The sequence below is a fragment of the Lycorma delicatula genome, chromosome 1 (genome assembly GCF_047948215.1).
Source record: "Lycorma delicatula isolate Av1 chromosome 1, ASM4794821v1, whole genome shotgun sequence".
Classification (NCBI taxonomy): Eukaryota; Metazoa; Arthropoda; class Insecta; order Hemiptera; family Fulgoridae; genus Lycorma; species Lycorma delicatula.
Window position 1 is genome coordinate 237,145,093 of NC_134455.1, and position 25,573 is coordinate 237,170,665.

The window sequence follows — 25,573 nt, forward strand, 5'->3', positions numbered from 1 at the left end:
CAAGTGAGTAATATTATAGTGACAAGGGTGTATTTTATAACAAAATAATATATTTATTCATAACACATTTTACATTACTAACAAAATTTTTATAATGGTAATGTAAAATGAGCTCAGAAAAATAAAGAATCCCATACTAATAAATATAACTTGAATGTTACATAACAGTATCATATGATATATAAACAACGATTCATAATGTTTAAATTTATTATAAAATGTTCATCCATCAGTACAAAGCTTTCCTTGATCATAATTATTTGTAGAATTATTTATTTATTCAACAGAAACGTGAATCTTTCATGAAAATATTTTTTGATCCCTGACTAGTCATATAAAAATAATAAAAATCATAAATTAATATAAGTCCAGACTATTTGTAAAATATACTATAATTCCTAAAAAATAAAATCGCTTTTATCATTAACTTAATGTGAAAAATTTCTATCACTAAAATAGTTGACTACTCATTAAAGATATTAGTTAAATTAATACTCAACTTAGTTTTTAAGAGAACATTTCACAGAACACAAATGTGCACCCCAATGATATATTTATTATAACATTAATACATCTTTATCCTACATTTTCATTCATTAAAAAAGTACTCAGGCAATCCCTAATGTATTGCTTTACAATCATAATTTATCACTTTTTTTATACTGTAAAATAATTTTAAGACAACAGGTAAATAAATAAATAAATTTAACAATTAATTAAGCACAACTTTAAAAAAAATTTTACAATATACTTACTGTAAAACAAAACAGTTATTCTTTGTTAAAAATGAGCATAATAGTATCTACTAGTACTGTACCATAATATACTTACATTATTTAACCTTAAAATTTGTAAATAAAGTAAATATAATATTCTACTTTCATTTAATCTGGGCAAGAACGAAATTGAAATAGAAGGAACATATACAATCTTTTTTCTTTTTCTTTTCTGAATATGAATTAAAAAAAAAAAATTAAGATATGTGACGCAGCCTGAAGTTTATATAGTTAATACACTTATATTACAACACATGTACAAATGCTCACATGAACATGAGCGCGCGCGCACACATGCACACACACACACACACACACCACATTTACATATATAATGGCCTCACGTTTATTGGAAATACATGTACACACTATTCATTTTTAATACTAGAAAATTCAACCATTACCCAAAACATAGTTAATTGGTACAACACATATGACTCATTACTTTTGAACATTAGGTAAGAGAAATTACTACTACAAAATGTAGTACAAAGACGTTATAACATGAAATAAAAGCTAACAAAATTACTAGGCTTAGTGATGTTGATTTCATGAGCCCCGTTTGAGCATTATTTTAATTTTAAAACATAATAACTTAATTATTAGCATTTCTTTTACAAATTCACTAATTTACTCGAATAGTAAAAAAAAACTTACACTGAAAAAACTTAATAAAAAAAAGTACCCTAATCAATCAATCAGTTTTTACATTCACACTTTTCTCAAAGATATAAATGGACTTTAGTGTAGTTTCTACTGAATTTTCTAATATATTTTTAATTCAATATAGAAAATAAAATTTGTTTTGTTATCTTTATAATTATCTGCTTATGCTACTATATATTATTTAACCAACTTTATTATTAAAAAAGGTATCACTAACAATAATAATATTATTTGAAGACTATTAATCCCTAAAAATAATACGGAAATACATATGTTATACTTCATCTTATGACAACAAATTCAAAATAATTGATCACACATGTAAAACTTTCTCAACAATATATGTCAAATACTGGTAACTGTAATATTCTACATAAATCCTAAACAAATAAATAAGAATTATAATAATAGTAAAAATAATAATAATCAAATAACAATAATAATGATTCTGGAGAACCTTTCAAAATTTATTTCATAAAAATTGATTTTCAAGAAATTTATTTACATTGCCAAAACAAACAATATATCATAAAACATAAAATACAAAACTTTACACGTTTTTTTTTTACCTTATTTAAGAAAAATAAACTGAAAAAGATGCATTTGTAAAAATAAAAAACCCATAATGAATACTGTTCTCTTATCAAAACAATACATAAATTCTATGCAAGAGGAAATTTAAAACATTTCATATTGTAGGAAAATGGTAGGAATAAATAACATTTTTTCTTTAAAAAAAAATCAGACTAATTAAAAATATTTAAATGTTCCATCACAACTTTTTTAAGGTAAAGCAAGAAAATCAAAGATCACATTTTATTTATGTTATTTAAGCTCCTCCAAAAAAATCTGAATAAAGAAGAAAGTTCTGAATTTCCAATTTACTTCAAAATCTCTGTTGACAGTCAGCAGATTATCACAAAGAAACTTAATTTACAAGAAATAAATAAAATGAGTGAATTAAACACTATTCTTACTTCTTACCACTAATCTGTTTATTTACTTTTATTTTTTTTTTAAATATTGAAAAAAGAAACATTTTAAGTTAAGAACAGTAATATCTATTTTAAAAGTACAAAAATCATAAAGTAAAAAGCATAAAATGCAGCTTTTATTTAAGTAAAAATTGGCCACAACACCAAACTGGCCAATAAACTAAATTGGGACTAGTAAATGGCAGTCTTGTATGGAGTCAAGTCACTTAATGATATGATATACGCCGACATGTCATGTCGAAACCCATACTACCGCTACGACAGAATTAACGATGATCCTTCTTCAGAAGTAGCAATGATCAAAAAGAATATATCTACTTATCCTCAAGGTCCATTAGGATCACTTGTACTCTTACATTGTGGTTTAAAAAAAAAATCAATTGGTAACCAGTTATTTATGTCTGTAATATACAGGCACCAAAAACATCTTGACAACTGATCCAGGCAGAATAATTTTCCAACTTTCTTTCTACTTTATCCAGATATTTAAAATAGAACAGGTATGGCCTAGAAAATTTACAGGTTACTCCTATCTGATTATATCCATAGCACACAACAAATACAATTAAATATATATATATGTATATTAGCAGTACCCAGTTTCACCCAGGTCATGGTAGTGGTGGTGAGAGTCAGGTAATACAAATTACCTACTCAAAGAAACAATATATTAGAACAAAAATCTTAACACCACAAAATAGCCTTGAACAGAGTAATCAGAAATTTATTTTCTTAATAAAAATTTGGAACTTTAACAAAAATATAAATATAAATTACATAATCAAAAAATGCACACTAAAAAATCCAATCTACACAATGCCTAATAAAAAGTTATAAATGTACACATAAAACAAGGTATGTAGTATACATACACATTTAATAACTGATTATTTAAAAGTTCAGTCTATGAATTAAATGGCATAAAATTTCATTATTTTCTGTGCATGAAAGCTAATGCTTCACCATCATTACCATTTTAATATATAATGACAAAAAAAAAAAATGATTGACTAGGTTATTTCTTTAAATTTTTGTAACAATCTGTAAATTTACTCTAAAATATAGCAATATTATACAGTGTCCCATAAGTTTCCATACATAGGAAAAAGATACTTTTTTTTTAATAAAAACCCATTTATATTTATTTTTATACAATTATTATTATTATTATTATTATTATTATTAATTATTATTATTATTATGTTCTATGTGTGGAAACTTATAGAACACTCTGTAGTTCAGATATGATAAGAAAACCAAATGATAATTCTGTTTTCAATCCTTAAGTTACTGACATGATAAAAATACAAATAATAACTTAACAATTAAATAAAAGTCTTCATATTAAAATGACTTGCTGTCAGTCAAGCAAGAGCTGTTTTGATTGCTTACAAAATAAGAATAGGCCTATTGTCTTCAAGCGATACTAAAAGAAAATGTAAAATTCTTTAAGAAATTTCTCGAAAATTAAATTATAAATCTTGATAATAATTTGTAACAATAATAACACAGTAATATAGAAAGAGCAATGATACAAACATGATAAGAGCAATAACCTAATATAACATGATACAAACAATAAAATGAACATATATAAATAAGACAATAAGAATGAAATAATAATCAATAGTCTACAATTAAAATAATAAATTACAACAAAATCTCTAATGGTAATAAAAATAAAAAATGAGACAAAAAAATAGAATTATATAAATAATAAACCCACCACCAAAATTATAATTATAAAATGTATATTTTAAATAAATCATTATACAAGATCTTTTTTAAACAAAATTGTTCCTAAAAATAAAGCTGATAACCAAACAAAAGGACAGACCATTGAGTAAAACATAGAAGAAATGCTAATAGATAATTACTTCGTAGTTCTATGAATAATAATATAATTGAAATCATGGATTATGTATTTCTATTAGAACTCAAAACTGAAGATAATTATTTTTTAATAAAATTAACCTTAAAACCTAGCACCGCTTTCTGTCATACGAAAATTGGTTTTAAGGTCAAGCCCACCAAAATACATGGGACACAGCAGTTGCACAGTGTTATTTCAATGGGTTCACTTTCATACTTATCTTAGTACTCAATGGTAATACTAATCACGACAGAAATCTGCCAACATGCCACACATTATGTCTAAAACTGTTATACATTTACAAATTAATTTTAGTAAGTGGATTTTTATTTTTAACTTACACAGTCTTGTTTACTGCAAAACAAAACATTAAAATAAACTAAGTTTAAGGAAAGAAAAAATTACTTAATGAAGTTATGCGCTTCATTAGAGTAAGCAAATTAGAAACATTAGAGTAAACCTTATGAACCAATTTCAAAACAGCAGCTCCTGGTTAACAGGGTAAAAATAACAAAATAAAATAATGATACAGAATGAAGTAAATGGTAATTAAAAAGTATTTTAAAGTAGATAATACCTCTTTTACATAGCAGAAATTTCCAATCAAAAGATTATCACAATACAAAATTTTAAATTTGACAACAATACAATTGCAATAATAACTGTCATTAAAAATTTAAAGTGTAAGTAAAGACTAATACTATAATAATAAATTGGATATTAAACGAGTAAATTCTTCTGAAGCAATTGTGCAAGATTTCATTTATTAAAAAAGAATTCATTATACACTGTGATATTTAAAACAATGGGTTAACAAATATTACAGTGATGATCAAGTAGCAAATGATATCAGGAAAAATAGAAACAATATTACAACACGGCATAAGCAAGAAAAATAAAATCATTTGCAAAGAATTGTTCAAAAAGACGATTATAAAAAAACTAAAGTATAACTACAATGAATTCAATGATTATCAATTTATTAAATAAATCTGGCACTACACATAATAAATGTGTAGTCGGTTCTGAAGAAAAACATACTCTTTCAAATAAAATTCACTATGCAAAAGCACAAACTTGAATGAAAAATCATTTCTGACTCACATATTAACCATATCTGCAAATTTTAATGAAATCGCTCTACATCAATAACAAAACATCTGCATGAAGAAACATGAACTGAAATTTTATTTTTCCTGACAAGAAGTGCATAACAAAATCTCCATAGTTTAGCTTCTCCTCAAGTTGAATATTTCTTAGTTTTTAAGCACTGAATTTTTAATTTCTGTGATGAACAGGAATTAGAAATTCACAATGTACTTAACTATAAACATCAGTAAACAAAAAAAATTATTTTAGTAAATGAACTATAAATTTATTAACATCAAATATTAAATTACAAAAAATGGCCTGGTAAAATTTTTTTATTTACAATTCCAATTAAATAAATTAACTGGTAACTGGTGTATTGTACCGGTACAGGTGAAACTGGTCTGGTGGTGGTACCCTGTCTAATGAAACTATCCATGCTTTTGAAGCAAGTTCAGAGCCAAAAAAAGTGAATGGTTATATGATAAATATTAAATCGTTACGGGTCTTAAGTTCAGCCGTATTTTATGTCTTGTTTGTATGTTGCCTATAATAAATTAGGTCTATGATCATACTCTTCCACAGTTTGAAAAGTTCCTCCAGGTTAAATAGTATACAGAATGACAGGCTTAAAGAGAATGAAAAAGGTTTCTTGTTTTCACAAAACTAATCTGAAGAATCTTTATTACATGATCTAGACTATTATATAAAGAGGAAGAGGTTTTTCTTTATTCAGGATAAACAAAAAAAAAACTTTTCCGGCATAACTGAAAAGGTTTTTAGATATATTTTATCTTGAAAAAAAATTATATATAAATATATGTAATAGAGGAGATTTGCCGATTGTAGCACAAACTTTAATGAACTGCATAAATGCATTGTGAACTGTGAGTGTCTATCACTGTGTGAGCTGAGTTTGAACTGAATGATTATAAATACCTAAAAACCAGTTTAGATTTTGAAATTCCAATTTTCAGGGTTAAAGTGGAATATTGAATTTTTCTTTGAAATGTTATTATTTTTAATTTCTCATTAACAAATGAAGAAATCAACCTGAATTTTGGTGAATGTAATATTCGTGTCAATAAACCAATTTCTTGATATTTGAAATTCTACCTTGAAAGGGGATGAAGAAAGGTAAAAAAAACATTTTGAACAATGAGTGTAAATTCTTCCAATCCCGATTATAATAAATGTGATATTCATTAAATTTGGCCTTGCAAATACTCTTCAGATAAATATTAAAAATGACTTTCAGATATTTTTTAATTCAGATTTTTTTAAGGGTTGTGAAGGTATACGGGTACTGTGGCTCAATCGACTCAGCCATACTGCCCCCATTACTATATGTGTGACTGGCTGCATCTGCCTCCAGTTATTCGACTAAAAAACATAAAAAAATAAGATTGACTACTATGGGAATCGCAAGTAGCCATATAGTGCGGGCGAAACTGCGACGGGGAGCTATTATTTTATATATCTAAATTCTCCTGTAATAAAATGAATTCATTACCTTTGAGTTTTAATGTAAATGAAAGCAATCATTAATCCTAAATTAGATTGATGGCTAATGATATACAGAAGGATTATTTCTACTCAGATATTTTATCCAATCGTGCTCTTTTTAGCCTTACATTGCACATTTTGAGTTTCAGATTAAGTCAGAGAAACATATAAGATCTCCTGCCAGATGTTTGTGTGTTTCCAATTTGTTTTTTTTTTTTTTTTTTTTTTTTTTTATTACCATCCCTAATGCAAGAAACTTCGACAATTAGTACTGCTTTATAATCACTTAAAAATTAAAACATGATTTATATATTCTCCATTTTATGAGTACATAAATTGCTTGCAAGGGGCCACAAATACAAAAAAAACAAACACTCTATATAAAAAGAAAGGTGAAACAGATTTTTATTATAATTTCATTAAAAACTATCTATTATAAATATAATATTAAATGAAGAAATAAAATTTCTTCACAGGTTTTTGGCTATTCTGCCATCTTCAGGAGGAATTTATAGTAATTTAGAATTAAAATATATAAAAAAAATATAGAATTCACAAGATAAAATTAGAGACAACTGATCATAATACGATACAAATTTTGTAAATGTTAGTTGTAAATTAAATTAAAATAATTATGTCCGTTTTGTAAGTGTCACAATTGTTATCATCTGTTGTTTACAAGTGTTGTAAGTCACAATTGATAACAATTGTGACTTACAACACTCTTACAAAATGGATGTAATTATTTTAATTAACTTATGACTTTTTAACATTTACAAAATGTTTATCTTATGACAATCAATTGCCTCTAATTTTATGTTGTGAATTTTTTTAAATTTATTTTAATTCCTAATTATAATAAATTCTTCCTGAAGATGTTATAATAGCTCAACATCTTTGAGGAAATCAAATAATACATTGGGAAGCTGTTTTTATTATTATATTTATAATAATTACATTTTACCAATGGTGCCACGTTTGAAAAACTTAAAAAACTAATTGTACACAAACATTTTATAAAACAACAGTTTGATAAAATATTGTCCAATTGTGAACATCGGAAATGATACCCAACAAAAATGCAATGCATAATAAAATGTAAAAAAAAAATAATGAATTGAAAAATTTCTACAACAAAAATTAAATTAATAAATAATTCATAATGAAAATAACACATTAAAAACCAATGTAATGGTATATCTAAAATTAAATTTTGTTCAATGTGTTATTACTTCAACATATTTAGTACATAACAATAATCATAACACATTATTATGTATTTATAATACACAATATTCGTAGTTCATAATAGATGTAAAAAAATAAAAAAAATATAACATACTAGCCAGTCAGGGCTTCACTTGCCCGACCGTCTAGCTAGGAAGTTCCAGCCCCTGGATCCCTGATGCTTTGTTATCCTTATGTTGTGAGAATATTAAATATTTTTCAGATAATCATTAAAGAAAATGAATTGATCGTTTACTTAGTTATATTTTTGGTGCCATGGTGACAGAAATATATAATGAAGTAAAAGAATTACTTTTTGTTTCTTTAATGAATATCTTTAATATGTTAACCCCTAAAGGGACTAGAGCCTCAATCTATTGCTTAAAATTTTCCCTGGGATAACATGAATGTATCCTGAAAATTTTAAAGCAACTGGTTGGTTGGTTCTTGCATTGAACGGATTTGCAATCAGACAGATCCACTTTTACATTTATATATAAGATTACTCTAACAATAAGAAACCTTTCCATCATATCAAAATAAAAGATTGATTAATTAAAATATATTATTATTCTAATGTTGTTGGACTGAATGTGCCAAACCCCTGCATATATTCAACCAAAGAGTGCAACTGGTGCAAGGTTTAATGGCTCTAATCATTAATAAAAAGTTTCATTCATACGCCGTATTTTCCTGAAAGAATTAAATATGCAGACTTGCAATAAATGTTTCATTACACAATTTTTTGTGAATAACTTTATATCCAAAGGAAATTATACTTTTAATGTTATAACATTTTTAAAAATCATTAGATTTAACAAACAATAAGTCTATCGGAATTACATTAAATAGAAGTAATCAGTTTGTATAAAATACATGCATGTAACAAATGTTTGTATAAACAACATACATATATGATTTTTATGATTGGCCAGTGATATAGAATTAGTATTTTAGAATATCTGAACAATAAAAAAAAAGTCTTACAAAATTCTATACCTAAACATGCTAAACAATAAGAAGAAATGTTGTGACTATAAAGTTAGATGTATGAGAACAAAATTTAAATTAAGCATGTTCATACAGCTTACTGAAGAACTGTTCTACAAAACATTATCTAACAGATACTGTATTTAAACATTAAACAAGTAACTTTTATCAAATAAACAATAAATAAATTTAGAGTCAGTAAAACTACTAATTCTACTAATACATTAACTTCTTATGCTGTCAAACAAACCATTTTATTTTATCTATGATTGTAAACACAAGAAATCAAACTTAAATAACAGCAGGATTGTAAAAAGTAAAGAAAAGAAACTTATTTTAGAATAGTAATGTAATTGTATAATTTAAATCATAATCCGTAACAAATCTAAGGGCCCATGCATTAAAATTAACAATACAAAAACCATAACGCAAGCAAGCAAACTACCATATTCAGTCTGGTATAGTTCAATGGATGTCCTACACCAGTGAAGGGATAGAATAAAACTGAATATCTAAAATCATAGACAATGGGTCAACTATCATTATAGCATAATAGGGTGCTAATAGAAAATAAGCATCTCGGTTATGAAGAAATTCTTCACATCAGTTCTTTGTCAGAACGAATAGCTTCTTCACTCTTAACGATGCTACGTCCAACACACAAGTATTTAAATAAGTTTATATGCAAAGGTAAGTTAATGAAACAAATACATTTAATTAATACATTTTTTAAGAATTATTTAACAAATAATATATTAAAGATTACTACAACAGAACTGCATTAAAATTTACAATATAGAATTATTATTGTAAATTCTAATGTAGTTCTAGACCACTACCTGCAACAAGCCAGCATGAATCAGATACAAGGGTATTACACATATAAGAAGAATTAGATACGGTATTAGGGTAGACACAAGAAGTTGACTGCCAAAAATTATATTTGGGATTAGTTCACACAATTTTTAGGGTACATGAATGAAAATGAAATGGGAAACTCCTTCAAAAAGAATCGCTCTATAAGCAAGATGCAGCTGTAATTACAGTAAACCAAAAAGTAACCTTTATAAAAGGCTCTATACACTAAATGGAACTATCATAACAAAAATGTAATATTCAGAAAACTTCTCTTCATTTATAAACGTACTGTTATTAATAAAATTCAAATCAAATTAAAGTACATAAAACCAGACATATTATCCCTAAAAACTGTTTAGAATTGGGCACACTAATCTAAAGACATTGGTAAAATATATTGATAAGAATCCTATAAGCAGATATCACAAATCTTGATTAATAACCCTTGTACAACTGCTATAGAATACACCAACCTTTACAAAATAAGTCATGGACCCAGCTTCTTGGAAAATTAAATATAAGTCCTTCTCAAACAAAGAGTAAAAATATGCGCCTTTTTATAAATTATATTATTTATTCTAAGCAATGACCAAAAAAAACTTCTGATATGTTATCTAAATATTCTATATAACCCAAATTAGATTTTGACATGAAAGAATAGAACATATGTAATGCAGAGATAATAGTCCCAAATTATTTTTTTTATTTTCTTTCACAATGATTCTTACAAAAAAAAAAGATAATAAAAAATGGAACTAAAATTAAAAACAAGGAAAAATTAAAATAGAAATAACCAAAATTAATCATTCTGTATCACAATTAATTCACAAACAAATATATAAGAAATTTAAATAGCAAAGATAAAAATTTAGGTTTTGAACAAATAAAATGAGAAACTAATCAAATTTTAAAAGGTTAAGAATACTGCCCCTTTTTTATTTTAAATATTGATAATTTGTACGTAACAACACTGGTTTCAGCAATACAATTATAAAAATATACTCAGAAAGTTAGATAAAAACATTAAAAACATAAGAAAAAACTTCAGGCTGCATGTGACACACGTTTGATGAACTGCTCCTCTGGGGTAACAGGCAGGTTGTCATAGTATGTTTATGTATATTAGTGGGACGTAAAAGACATTTTTGACTAAATAAATGACGATTACAATGACAAAGTCATCTTGATCACAGCCATACCACAGCTCTGCGCAGTGGAATGTGTCATGTCAGAATACTAGCAGCAGCGGCGACAGCAGCAGTAGTAATCATACATCATTTCTATTGATTATTAATAATTAATTACTTAATAAAAAATTAATAGGATCATGAGGAGCAGGTCATGAAATTAGAGCAGTTGCAGGGAGTTGCAGTTGCTGTCGGATAGGTGGGTATTATAGGTGTATAGTAATAGCCTCCTGCCGTGTAGATGATGGTCGCAGGCTGCTGTGCCAATAGCCGTTGCTGTTCAGTGTACAAAACCTGGCAGGCTAATTCCTCAATCAAATTTAATGTCTGACGTCTCTCATGACCCATCAAGCAAACAGTAGATTCTTCAACAACACTATGAAGAAGAAGGAGATATTGGTATTTAAGGGATTCTTCTTCTGGACCGACAAAATGATTCCACAAGTAATTTTCAAGTTTGGCACGCTGTTGGGTAATATCAGGAAAGTCTATAAAAAAGCGAGAACACATATAACGCTCGAGGGTCTTAATATAATCTGGCCTAGCCGGCCGATAAGATTTTACAAGAAGGTTGCAATATTTTAAGAGACCTCCACCTCTAATTTCTTCAGGGTGCCTGGTAGCGATTAACTTTTTGTGCAGATGGTATAAAGCTTCTTGGAAATCCCCATACACCGATTCCCCAACAACTGTTGGATAAAAGTTTTCAGAGATGTTTAATTCACTACACTCGTAAAAAAGAAGTAATGAGTCCAAGACGATTTGAAAAGAATCGACTGAAAATTCGAAAGGTCTTCGCATCGAATCAACAAATTTAAGTTCAACATTTCTGTGGCCACGTGAGTTTCCCAATGAAATCAAAGACCATCTATCACCGTCGTGATTCACTTTCACCATTTTACTGACATATGCTTCTTTCAAGCTGCAAGTTGTAATGCGTTTACGACTGACACCTTCCGGTAAAAGATCGAATAAGGAGCCTAAAACAGCGGCTTTGACTCGGTCAAAGTTGCGTCCTCCACTAAGTTCGACACCGAAGATGAGGTCTAGGTCATTATAGGGCTGCGATTCTGTGGCGAGAACGTGCGATGCCGCTCCACCATTCAACCTGATGTCACGTACTCGCATACCTGCTCCTCCACTGCTTGCTTCTGCTTCTAACTTGGCCTTGACGACGGTAACGAGGTCACGCAATCGCACCTCCAATGTGGGGAAGTTTCCACGGCCGTGAATGCTTACTATTTCATCCATCACGTCATTGAGACGACGAACCTGCTCGTAACTAAGCACGGCTAAGCGTTGCTCATCTTTGTTGCTCTCCATCATGGGGACCCGGCGGCGCCGCTCCTCCCCTACTTCCAGGGATCCGCACTGAAATAAAACGATTCATATTAAAATAAACATTTTTAATTAAACATTTATTTTGATTTATTTTAATCAAAAGTTTATTTTGATTAAATTTTAATTAAATTAAAATAAATAACAAAACTTATTCTACAAAGATTATTAATTTAAAATAAAATAATCCACCGATTAAACATCAGAAATAAATTTTAATACAAAATGTATAGCTAGTTATACAATATTCAGCAGAATAATATATTAAATCGACTGGCATAGGAAATCAGCTCTTCTATTTCAGTTGCTTGCACGCAATGAACTGAAATGAGGTCGCGTCATTAATAATTATTGTAGTTTCCAGTAACCTTGAAACAACAAACATTGTCACAGTAACTTGTGGTGAAGCTACAAAGTAGACTGTATTCACAAACTAGTAATGAAGTTTATTTTTATCTATAAAATGTGTACTTACAACGATTCCCAAACGAAGTTGCTGAAAAATACTTATTTTGAAGAAACATATTTTGAAAAATTTCATAAATATATTGAAAGACAAAAATTTTGATATAAAAATTACATCATTTAAGCAATAATCAGTAGTTAAAAAATTTCTTTCTGATGTTTGTTTTACTGTAACTATACATTACTATACATATACATGTATATTTTACGGCTACGACTACGTGAAAGGCTCAAACAAAAATTATAACAATTTCAATTCGTATAAATAGCACAGTAATATTAAAAAATAAATTTTAGTTTATTTCGGAACTTAATATATTAATTTTTTTTTAATGTGGCTGTATATTTGTAAACAGTGTTACAAGTCAATCCGGAGGATGCACGTGAACTTTGTTGATTTTAACTGACAATTACAACAATTTGCCAATCTGAAATATCACAAAAATGTATCAAATAATTTGCAAATCATACCACTTACTGCATGAATTCAAAAAATATCTCTTTGAATGAATTATTGCTCTCTGTGTGTGTGTGTGTGTGTTTGTGTGTGTGTCACAACGAGATGAGTGCAGTATAAAAAATAATTCTTTAAAATTTACTGTTTAACTTTTGCGTACCGATCACGAGCAGCCATTCTATTCAGAAGGCTGCTCTTACGCCGCGGCTAAACATTTTCTTCGAGATTATTCGAAGCGCATCACTTGTACTTAATATTACGAAATATTAAATATTTAATCATATTTTTATTTACAAATATCATTATTAACGTCAGAAATGATTAATAAGACTGTTTTTTCTCAATAAGTAAGAGTTTAAAGTAAATAATAGGTTAATGGTAAATATTCCCAAAAATTTCATTGAAAATTAACTAACTCGAATTCAAATCGCAACACAGAAACAAACAGACAGAAAATTTCACTGATACCACTGGAATAGTATTTATAATACAAGAAACTCTTACAAAGATGAAATGACAAAAAAAAAATGTTAAGTAAAAACACAAACTACATTTAATTTTCTAATGGGTTTAATGATTAAAAAATTAAATGTTCACTCTATTAGCCGTCTGAACTATACGCTGACTAATGAACTACGCATACGGGAAATCGCATGCAAAAATAATGAGAAAAAAACAAGTGTATAACAATAGTAATACAAAAAAAAAATATTCTTTTCAAATAAAACGAAGTTTGTTTAGTTAACACATAAGCTTAAAATTAATTGACCAGAGGCGTCACAAAGAGTAGTAGTCGTCCAGTCGTGGTGAAAAGTAGAAGTGGTAGAAAAGTCAGTTAATCTGGGAAGATTTTTTTTAATGATCGATAAGAAATATGTGGATGTATATATGAATATACAAACATACCACACAATTGGCTTTGGAATGACGTAACAAAGCTGATGAAGTTATTAAAAAAGACTCCTGCCAGCAGGAGGAACCGTTTCTCCTTTATTAACGAACGGTCTTCAACTTAATGAAACGGCAGCAGCAAGGCTTACGGTAATAACAGATTACTGCAGTACAAATGACATATCTGTCTGCAAAATCCATCTATAGAAATTCACAGCTGAACTTCATGTTCCGTTAAAGCCTGTACCACATACTAACGACTGACGAAGAAACACACGATAACAAAATAGAGGAAGAATTTAACTGATCAAAACACACAACATAGGTGTATTTAAAGCTAACAATAGAGAAAACCTTTTTAAAAAATACTGCATCGAGCTACTTTATTTATCAAACTTTATTTCATTTATTCTTACATAAGAAACAAAGCAAGCGATAAAACATTTTCTTACATATATTACAAACATTAATCAACATCACTCGAAAAGAATCATTTTATATGGACAAAAATAATGACCCGACATCTGAACACGATAGCTGCTTGAATTATTAATTACTCTTAATTTAACAGAGTGCATATATAGAAATTAACGCACATCAAAATAATATTTGTGCTTTTATCTTTAAACGGTATAAACAACAAATTTATATTCATTTACTACTTTCATCGTTTAAAAAACACAGCGAGGAAGAGATAGATAGAAAGTATAAATTAATGAACCATCGACTGTTACAAAGCTGAGCCTATATGTCTTTAGGTTATATTTAAATGCTTTGAATACAATAAACACCTATTTTTTTAAAGCAGAAATCAGAGTAATAAAAATCGATACGTGTTTTCTTTATCTTGTTAGGAATGGTTACTTCATTTAAATTCAGTATTACAGAGAGAAGACTTACAACAATTCCTTCTTACTTTGATCCTAAAATCCGTTGAAAAAAGCGTTATTTTCATATGTCAACGGCTAACCTTGTTCAATTCCTTATATCTTACATTAAGTTACTAATTTTATCCGATATAAAGGTACACGGTAAACAAAACCATCCGCAGAACTATTGTCCACGATCTTCCATGACGAATGTTCATATTTTATTCTACGACTTAGCCGGATAGGAAACACTATCGAGCAACCGAGAACATTAATATAATATAATATTTTTAAAAATAATTACGCCTTTCTTCAGCTGAAAGACTGAACTCGGATATATCCTAAAACTTAACAGTAACTTCATTACTACAGGATGTTCAAGTTAAAGGAGGCACATCTCTCAGTACTTAATATTAAATACATATTTTTGTTAAAATACATATACTGGTGCATAGGTAAAATAATACGGAGGATGTTGTAAAGTAATATGAAAAACTGGAGCTGGAGTGAGGAGGGCTGTTTATTGCCTGCACAATTGAGTATTGCTAGTATATGTTGAGCATCGGCTTTTGAACAAGATAACGTAATCGTGTTGTTTATTAAAATGCGGTTAGCTGTTGAGTAACGTGTATTCGTGATGGAAACCTATTTAGAGGTGAAATCTAGTGTTGTGTGTCTGTGAAAAATCGGGGAGATATTTGAAAGGAAGGACCAGTGAAAAATGTTATACAAAAGTTAGTCAAAAGATTTCATGAAACAGGTTCGGGGTTAGAAACAGAGACGTACCCGACACAGGTCAGTTTTAATGACGCAGATCGTACAAGACATTAAAGAGGCGGTTACAAGATCTCATAGATTTTTGTGCAGACTACGCCGGGAAAAGAACATTTTACTAGGTTCAGCCCACACTTTAATGAGGAGAATGCTGAAATGTTATCCGTATCGAAAGCACGTTTTTCCATGAGCTAAGTAATGCTGATTACTTAGCAATGGGGTTCATTGCTTATTGTCAACGGTTCAAGAACTTCATTAGAGGTAACACTGGCATTTTTGATCAAATGTTTTTTACAAATCAAGCGTGTTTTCAGTTTGGTGAGTATGTTAATAGTCAGAACTACAGTCCTGGCGTATTGAAACCCGCATATTTTCTTCAAATCACCACTACACCCACAAAAATAGGCGTATGGTGTGCAGTTTGAAGACGATGAATTACAGGACCTTTGTTTTTTTTAAAAACTGTGGGATGCTGCCGTCTACCAAGAAATTATACAACAGTTCACAGCCTTATGCAAGAGAATGACTATGACTGCTGGTTGCAACAACAGCGCCTTTTGTCAATACGGCTGCTCTACTGTGGAGATGCTAAATGGATATTTTCGATGGAAGAAACATTTCTAAAGTATTTTGGCCATCAAGATCCCTGATCTGACACGTCCAGACTTCTTTCTCTGGAGAATTGTTAATAAGAGCGATTCACACACTCTGCAGGTATTGTAGCCAAAATACCAATGCCTTCCAGGAAATACAGGCTACGCTAACAAGAACAACCAGGAGTATGGTCAAACGTGCTGATACGTGCATAGAGCTGGACGGACATCTTCACACCTTTAAGTGTTTGCCAATAAACTGTTATTAATAGATTAAGCTAAGTGATTGCGTACTCTGGGCTTGTGAGAAGGCGGAGAAAACGAGGAGGCTTATTGCTAGCCTACTCCCGAATACAAGAGAGCCCTCCCAACATAGGAGGCTATTGCTTACTGGTGTGGTCTATTCAGCCCTGCTATACGGCGCCGAGTTGTGGGCAGGCTTTGTTAGATTTGCCAAGTACAGGGGTAAATTGGAATGCATCCATAGGAGGTGCCGCCTATAGCACGGTGTCCAGGGAGGCGATTGCTGGATTCCCGCCTGTAGAGGATGATAATGCGGCGTAGCAGGACTAAGGAACTGAAAACACTCCCATTAGAGGAAAGGACCGTTCTGCTGAAGAACTAGAAGAAGAGATCGCACAAACATGGCAGGACCGGTGGGATCGAGCCATGAAGGGTAGGTGGCCCCACCGCCTTATTGGGGACATCAGGGCGTGGTGCCGGAGGACCCATGGCACGCTGAGTTTTGAGTTAATGCAATTCCTGGCGGATCATTCAGGTCTTATTTGTATAGGATCGGGCTAGATCAATCTGAAAATTGTCCGGAGTGCGAGGTGGAAGAGACCCCCAACATGTTCACTTTTTGTGTCCGCGATTCGCCATAGAGCGTAGAGAGATGCTCGGTAACCTGACACGTGAGCATATGTTTCGCCCTGAAGATACCCTACAAGACTTATTACAAGGTGAGGCACAGTAGAAGATTGGAAAGATTCGTGAGGACGGTCATGAGAAAGCTCCAATTATATGAGTCCCGCAGAGGAGAATGGCGCCGGAGGGCGCGGGAGCGAAAAGAGCCTGCCTGGTTGCGATAAGGCCGGAGACACTCTGCTCGTGGATCTGATGGTGGCTACTGGTAAGTGTTGTGACTATTTAAGATTTCTGTCTTGACGGCAAGTGGGTGTGTAACGCGTGGGTGTTGTGGATGTTAGCAGCGTGTCCTGTTTTCTGTAGGTTCTTGTTGGCGTAGGTATTTGCCGTGCTGTATGTGTTGCTTCCAGTAGTGTTGTTTGTGTGGTGTATGACATTGTGTGATTATTATGACTGTGTGTGTAGGCAGTTCCCCCTTCTTCTGATGAAATATTTTTATAAGCAGTCCCAGGAAGGGGGAATCCAGGGGTAGAGGTTTAGTCGGTAGTGCGCAGGTATACATACGCTCTTGGTTATAACTGGCGGAATGTGTTAGCGAGCCCGACACTGCTTAGGCGCCCGTAAATGGGGTTCCTCCACCTCTTTATAAAAAAGTGATGGGACCTCTTTTACGTTAAACACCCTGAAGAAGTGGTTTTCTAAAAAATAACTGTAACACGTTTATTAAACCTCTTTGGCGGTACAATCTGTCAAAAAAGCATAACTATTAAAGAATTATTAACTTGTCATATAATTAAATAATAACAGAGTTTTTACTCGGTCAAACGTGAAGAGAATACAATTTTCATGTAGAAGTAATAATTTCATATTCGAGTTATACGCTGATCCGTTTCTGGATGTAATAGCAGGTAAATATGTGAGGAAATAATAATTAACGTGTAATAGCAGAAAGAATATTGCAAAGTAAATGGCGATTGAAATTTTTTTTTAAGTATTTTTTAATCACCTTCGGATACGGTAATAAAATACAACTAACTAGTAACCACATGGTAATGTTTACTTTTTCGGATTTAAAGTACTTACACTCCGAAATAAAAGCTTTAAGAACAAATGTGACCTATCAATACACTTCAATGAATTATTGTAACGGGAGGGGAAAATGTAAATAAATAACGGATACAAAAAAGAAAAATCATTACACCATCATCAACATATTATTTACCATTTTCATTACATAGCACGTACAAAACTTTGCATAAAATGAAACCTAATTTTACCGATAGCTCGATTGAAAATTTAAGTCAAAACGACCGGAATTTCCCTAGTTTGAACAGATTTACGCACGTAAATGTAAACATGTTTAAAAAGATTATTGTTATTATTACATGTAAATGAAAAGATTATTGTTATCCCAGTAGGTTCCGGCAAATAAAGAGAACGATTTTTTTCAGCGATAATCATTATTCATTCAATAAGGAGTAGAAAACTAATCGGCGCGATATTCAATTTTTTATTTTATAAAAAATTATTATACACTACACGTGCTACGTCTAACATGTATTTGCTAAACACGTAGGATACAGGAGATCCTCGTTTTACAGATTCGTCAATTTATCAAACGAATAGTCTCAGAATTTTTTTAAATTCAAAATAATATGCGTTTTCAATGCGCATAAGACGGTCAATATCCTGAGATTTCTTCAGGGTCATGGCCTACTCCTCTTGTAGCGCATTTCTTTAAATAATAATAAAAAACAAAATCAATCTGATTTCAACTGTAAGTGTATTAATACAAGCACAAAGTAAGGAAATAAATATTTTATGATTTCTTTCACGATAGTCATTACATCCTGAAATTGAGTGAGGGACGGAAATAAAGATAGGAAGATAACTACTTTTCTTGCCGACTAAATGTTTTATAAAGATCTCACACGGGGTCTTTAATTAAACTAACAGAAAAAAAAGAGGCGAAATATACACCCGTTATATCGTCAACTCCTATGTATCAAACAATTATTTACATTAAAACATTAATAGAATTTCTTTCAGAGTTAAACCCTCCACGTTTTTTTATTAAATCCAAAATTTTTCAAACAAATTTTATCCACTTCTTTCCTTTCTTCAAGGCAAGGTAGAATAAAATACCCGATGTGAAAAACGAATTTTTAAATCGTTCCTAATTGATTATTAAAATCTGAGGTTTCGAAAGCGCGAACAGTAATCAGCATTATTTACAGAGTTCTTATACCCAAGTAAGCCTCGGAATAACCAGCCTGTATGTCGCTCGTATGAACTGCTTACGACTGATAAAGGTATTGATATTATTTAAACTCCAGATAACCTATAACTTTTACCGAGAATTATATGTTTTCTGAATACCTATCTATAAATCTACCTAGGGAACTCCATACATAGCTGTAGATAGCTAAGAGCGCCCCATAGCCAAGTTACTCGTGTTTAAGGGACGTAAGAACTAATTCTGAATATAGGATGCATAATTAAGTTACAAATAGTATTAATTACGGACTTTAATACTACTCTCCAAAAATAAGATAATTAACTGTTATTATTACACAGAAAATAAACTATCTGCTTTCCTAAACGCGCCTTTAAATACAACTAATATAAAAAATAATTTTCGAGGGACAGCTTTAAAATAATTCTCAAATAAAAAGACAAGATCTTCTTGCAAGTTTCAATGAAACCGGTAAAAAGTGTTTTTGAGGATCGTTAAAAATTAAGAAGACAAATTTCTAAAAAAAAAAAACATCGTAGAAAAAAGCCGACAAAGAGCCGAATAACTTTCCGGAAATTTCGGGGACATGGAGGGCTGCTTCTCCTCCTCGACATAGCATTACTTAGGAGCAAATTTAAGTAGAACATTAAAGTATGTAAGTAAAGAATTATGTGAAAATTTATTCTACTCTTCGAGTAAAATTTAGAGTTACGGGAGCAATGGTAACCGTACCTCCAGCCCCTTGAACGATTTAACCAAAGTTAAATGTCATAAATTACCCGTATTCGTTATACAAAATTTCACCCAAATCGGTCCATCCAGTCTGAAGGTATCAAGCAAAAAAAGCTGACCGACATACATACAATAAGCACATACATCCTTCTAGAAGTTTTAATGCTAAAGTTCTATTTCTTTGGGTAGAGAGCATCACGAAACGTCAAAATTTTCTAAACCCCATTCGTGCAAAATTTGATCTGACTGGCATACTTTATACAATATACTGACCGACTTGACAGTTTAAATGTACATCCGGGGAAGAAAAAACGTAAATATATTTTTTTTAATATTCTACTGGCGTTGGTTTCAAACCCAAAACTCCAGCGTAACGGTTAACAATTGTAACCGCTAAAGGAATTAACTAAATTAAATATCACATAAAATTAAAAAAAATTTCTGCCAAAAAAAGACATGGCGGTTTTTCTAACTGCTTTTAATATTAATTAACAAATATACGGCCGCACAGCGGTTTCGTAAAAATACAAATATTAATAAATTACTACAACCCTACATGTAAAGGTATTTAACATATATATATATATATATATATATATATATATATATATATATATATAAAATAGAGGTCGCAAGACAGTTTTGTGGTATTGATTAGTATTTTTATATTAATCAATGCTAACACAGTCGAAACTGGAGCGAGTAATAACATGTTATTAAGTAATATTTCTGAAGACATTAAATATGAATAAGATCGGTGCGCTACGTCGTTTTTTTTTAATCTATCTTCATTTCGTGTAATAAAAAATTAAAGACAATATACAAGGTTAAATAATAAATAATTTGCATGTTACTAGGCTTCTAAAATAAAGGGTTAAACGGACCACAGAGAAAAATATATCGAGACCTAACTGTAAATGTATATAAAAATACAATTCTAAAATTGTTTATTAGCCTACTGGAAACCTTATAAAACATTAAAACAAATTTTAGTTCTAAAAAATAATATACGGATAAACTTACTTGCTTCATTAGTTTAAAGCATACTAAAAATACAATTTATAAAATTTATTTTTTGGGGTCAGCAAACAAAGAAATATTTTGTTTCACGCTGATAATGTAAGGGATGCTTATGCATGATGTCTAGCTAGACATAGAAAGGTAACAAAAATAAATTATTTGAATTGTAGCTTTTATGCAAATCTATAATAGGTGCCTGAAAAATCTATATACTGTTTGGTAAACTGACAGAACTTTTAGTTTATTTCGTACAATTTAAAATATTTGTATTATTTTCTTCTTTTCTGAAAAATAAAATTTTACAGATAAGCGACATGAAAAATATAATTTAAAAAATAAATTATTAAATCAAATTAAATGTAGACAGTGAAAAAAAATGCTCCTATACGTATGAAAATAAGCAGTATACTTAAGAACTCGCTCTCTAAGGCGACGGGAAAAACTAGGAGTTTGATGGGACGTACAGGTACTTCTCGTACGTACTACGGTACGTACTTCTTGTAGTATCCGTTATAAAAGAAGACTATCTACACAGACTGATACTCTGCATATTGACGTGCAGACCACCGAAAGCAAATAGTAAAGAAAGAAGAATTGTTTTAATTCTTGGCTTCTCCGACTCACCGCTCATTAGGATTAGGGGAAACTGAGTATACCGAAAAAGTCTCTACTTTCTGGTTTGATGTAGATTCCTTTTTAATATAAGCATCAGTCATAAGTTTCAATGATTTCGTTCAAATCGTTTTTTTAAAAACGCGATGAGTAGCAGTTTTTAAAAATAGTAAACACATGACAGATAATAAAACCTTCATCGGATCGCAATAACTCTACACAATATACAAAGAAACTAATTCTATTATTTTAAAAGTAAAACAATTAGCGATCTAAGACAGACATAATTAAAAGATTGAAAAAAATCATCTTCATCAGAAAAAGTTTATGGAGATTTAACGGATACCGATTTTCTGTAAACACAAAGTCCTTTACCGAACACAAATTCGGTTAAAAAATTTCTATTTCATAAAATTCAATTACAATGAAAAGCCGATATTACAAGAAACTGAAGAGGCTTTCTGATGTCAATTTAAAAGAACAAACACATTATTAAATGATTGTAAGTAAGCGTCAACTCCACGTCTGCTTGCGAAGAGGGAATCTATTTATTTATAACCGGACGAAAGTCACTCGTTTCTTTCCAAATATCAAGGGATGAAAATAAAATAAAATAAACCGATAAGAAGGAAAATGCAATGAAAAGGAATTTGTTGGTAGCTTAGAGTTTATAAACCAATTATCTGGCTCCAAGTAAAGTACATCTTACAATAACTAAAAAGTTAGAAATATACATTTAGGCGTACCGCACTCAAATACCTAAACAGAAACAAATTACGTTTATTGTACACCTAATTTTCACCAAAACCATGGTGAACAAACAAGTCCATTTGACTTTTCAAACAAGTTTTGAGAAAACAATAATACTAATGTATTTTGTTTTAATATTCTTGTTATTAATAAGACAGGTCTGTGCTATTACAATATCAGGTAAATAACAAACCTGAAACTAGGTAAGAAAATAAAAATAAATCAATCATGCATTTTCAATATGGGAATGCGCACACACAAATGCATACATAATCAAACGTATACACCACCTTCAGCGCAAAATTTACGTATCGTGACAATTGCGCCCCCAGCGTAATTGTCAGACAGATCTAACCAGCCGTTTATTTTCTTAGTCTCTACAAACAAGAATAATTTTATTTGCTATATATTCATATATATCTACAATATAAATTGTATTTTATAACATATTTACAAATATAAGTTTTAAGAGTGCACAATAGCTCCAGAAATTTTCTCATTAGTACGAACGAACGTGATGTATGTTTAACTGTCGCACACCTCATCTAATGCTTGATGATAATTATATTATGTCGGTCCTACTACTGAAAATCTTTCATTTCAAATGGAGTTCGCTGCCACACAGCGACAATACGTGGGGAAGTTGCCTAGCTCATAGCTACATCGAACGATTATAGTTTTATAAATAGCATGAATATATTTTAAAATATTTTTTTGCCGAATATTATAAAATATTCTTTTTGCCGAATATTATAAAATATTTTCATGCTATTCGACATAAAACCAGACAATCAAATGCGGTAGAAAAATTAGTTTTTTTTAGTATTTAAAATTTTTTTTAGATAGAAAATTATTTTTATGATCGAACAGTCCAATTGTAATGGGCCAAAAATCAAATAAAAAATTTTAACTAATTTTCAAGTAAAATAATATTGAGTGCAAGAAATTTGGTTTATAAAAAAACAAGATTTGTTCAATTTCGATTACGTATGGGCTGACGATATATGAGTTTAGTTCTAGTATGAAATTAAAACGTATAATATTTACCAGTCTGACTAGGGTTAACGAATGTATGGCAGAAGCACGTTATTTTCCGCGAGTACTCTACCTCTTCAAAGTAACCACTTTCTTACAAACAAGAAAATTTCAACATCTATTTCTCAAGACTGTTTGTCGCCCACAATTCGAATCAACTCTAACGTTTCTTCACAATTAATAAATTATCTTCGCATTTTGTGCTACAGAAGTAATTTCGCTAATATTATTACCGTGTACATCAAAATCGTATGTTTATAGAACTGAATTTATATCAGTAATTCGGAACAATATATTTTGTTTCTAAAATTCTTTAGAGAAATTTCTACTGTTTTTTTTTCAAAACATACTTAAGCGTTCTGATTTCCTGTAAATCGGATTTAAGTTGGTAAACTATAACAGAATTTAACAACTAAAAAACTCGCGCGAACAGCTTTTAATTGCCTTTCGCATTATTTATTATTGGAGAGAGCAACGAATTAGTTTCTCACGGTGGGGACGTCTGTTAAAAACGGACAAATCCACCATAAGTGAATGGAAAATGAGGATAGTAGGAGTTGCGCGTTAAGTAGCCCAATAATAGAAATATGTGGAAAGAATAAAATCGTGCAGATTGATTAACAAAAAGATGTTCACGAGAAAAAGAAACAAATATATAAACCCAAACCCTGTGTGTGTGTGTGTGTGTTGACACAGCTGTTTAATAATATTCTGGAAATTAATATTTATTTTGTTCTAATTAATTTTTAATATACATGATTTTCAAGCGAGAAAGTGGCATAAAACGTGTCACACACACACACGCAGATATCAAAGAATATTTGGCGATACATGCGGTAAAAAAAATTTAATTCTCGTTGTGAATAGATTTATGGAAATTATATTATACGCGATAAAAATAAACATTGTAGAAGAATTCTTAAATTCCTAATCGTGGTAGGTACTCTGTACAACTGAATACGTAGGATTTTTCCACTTCAAGGCAAACCACAAATATAATTTCGTTGATCTTAAACAGAAGGGGTTGACATAACCAAACAATTAAGTGTTTGGGGCAATGCTAAGTGGAATAAATTATTACCTAATAATAATCGAGAAAAAAAATTTAAGATAAATACTGAAGATTAACATCATGATGTAACTGAAAATAACATTTAAACTGAATTAACCGGAAACTTAAAAAAAAAAAAAATTATTTAATACAAAAGCTGAGGAAAAACAAATTAAAAACACTACACGTTACGACGTAATAAAAATAAATATTTTTTTGACGGACTAGTGATTTCACACGATTAAAAGAAAAAACTTCATTATCATACTTCACTCAATTCTATTAGTGGCAGAGTATGTAAATTCAAGAAAATTAGAAAAAAAATTACATTAAAGATTTATGAAAATCCCTACAACAGCATATCGGTCTATAAAATTCCACCTTCACTAATCAAATAATTTTCTACTTCCTCTTATTTCGTAATAAATAATTTATTTTATATTTCTGTTGATGTGCTGGCTGACACAATCACGACGACAAGTAATCTTTTTTATCCGTACACAGCCGCTATACCATAAGAATAACAATAAAATTCACGAATGATATTTTAAACGATACAGTTATTTGATAATATTCTAGAAATTAATATTTATTTTGTTCTATTAATTTTTTAATACAGATGATTTTCAAGCGAGAAAGTGTTTAAAACGTGTTGCTGACCGCAATGGAGAAATTTTTCCGTAACGTTTTGTCGAAGTATACATCAATTTGAAAAG

At 30.2% G+C, this 25,573-nt stretch overlaps 1 protein-coding gene across 3 annotated transcripts in view; it reads right to left on the reverse strand.

Annotated features, from left to right (window-relative positions):
- Nucleotides 1-25,573, reverse strand: part of rept (RuvB-like helicase 2 rept) — a 390,162-nt gene that overhangs the window by 168,333 nt on the left and 196,256 nt on the right. Inside the window, exon 2 of one of the 3 annotated variants that reach the window (XM_075374532.1) lies at nucleotides 7,079-12,538. The exons of the other annotated variants lie outside the window; for them this stretch is intronic. Within the exon in view, the coding sequence (XP_075230647.1) occupies nucleotides 11,306-12,538 (1,233 nt within the window). The 3' untranslated portion in view covers nucleotides 7,079-11,305. Of the gene's footprint in view, nucleotides 1-7,078; nucleotides 12,539-25,573 lie in introns of those variants that run through there. 3 annotated transcript variants of the gene reach the window in all.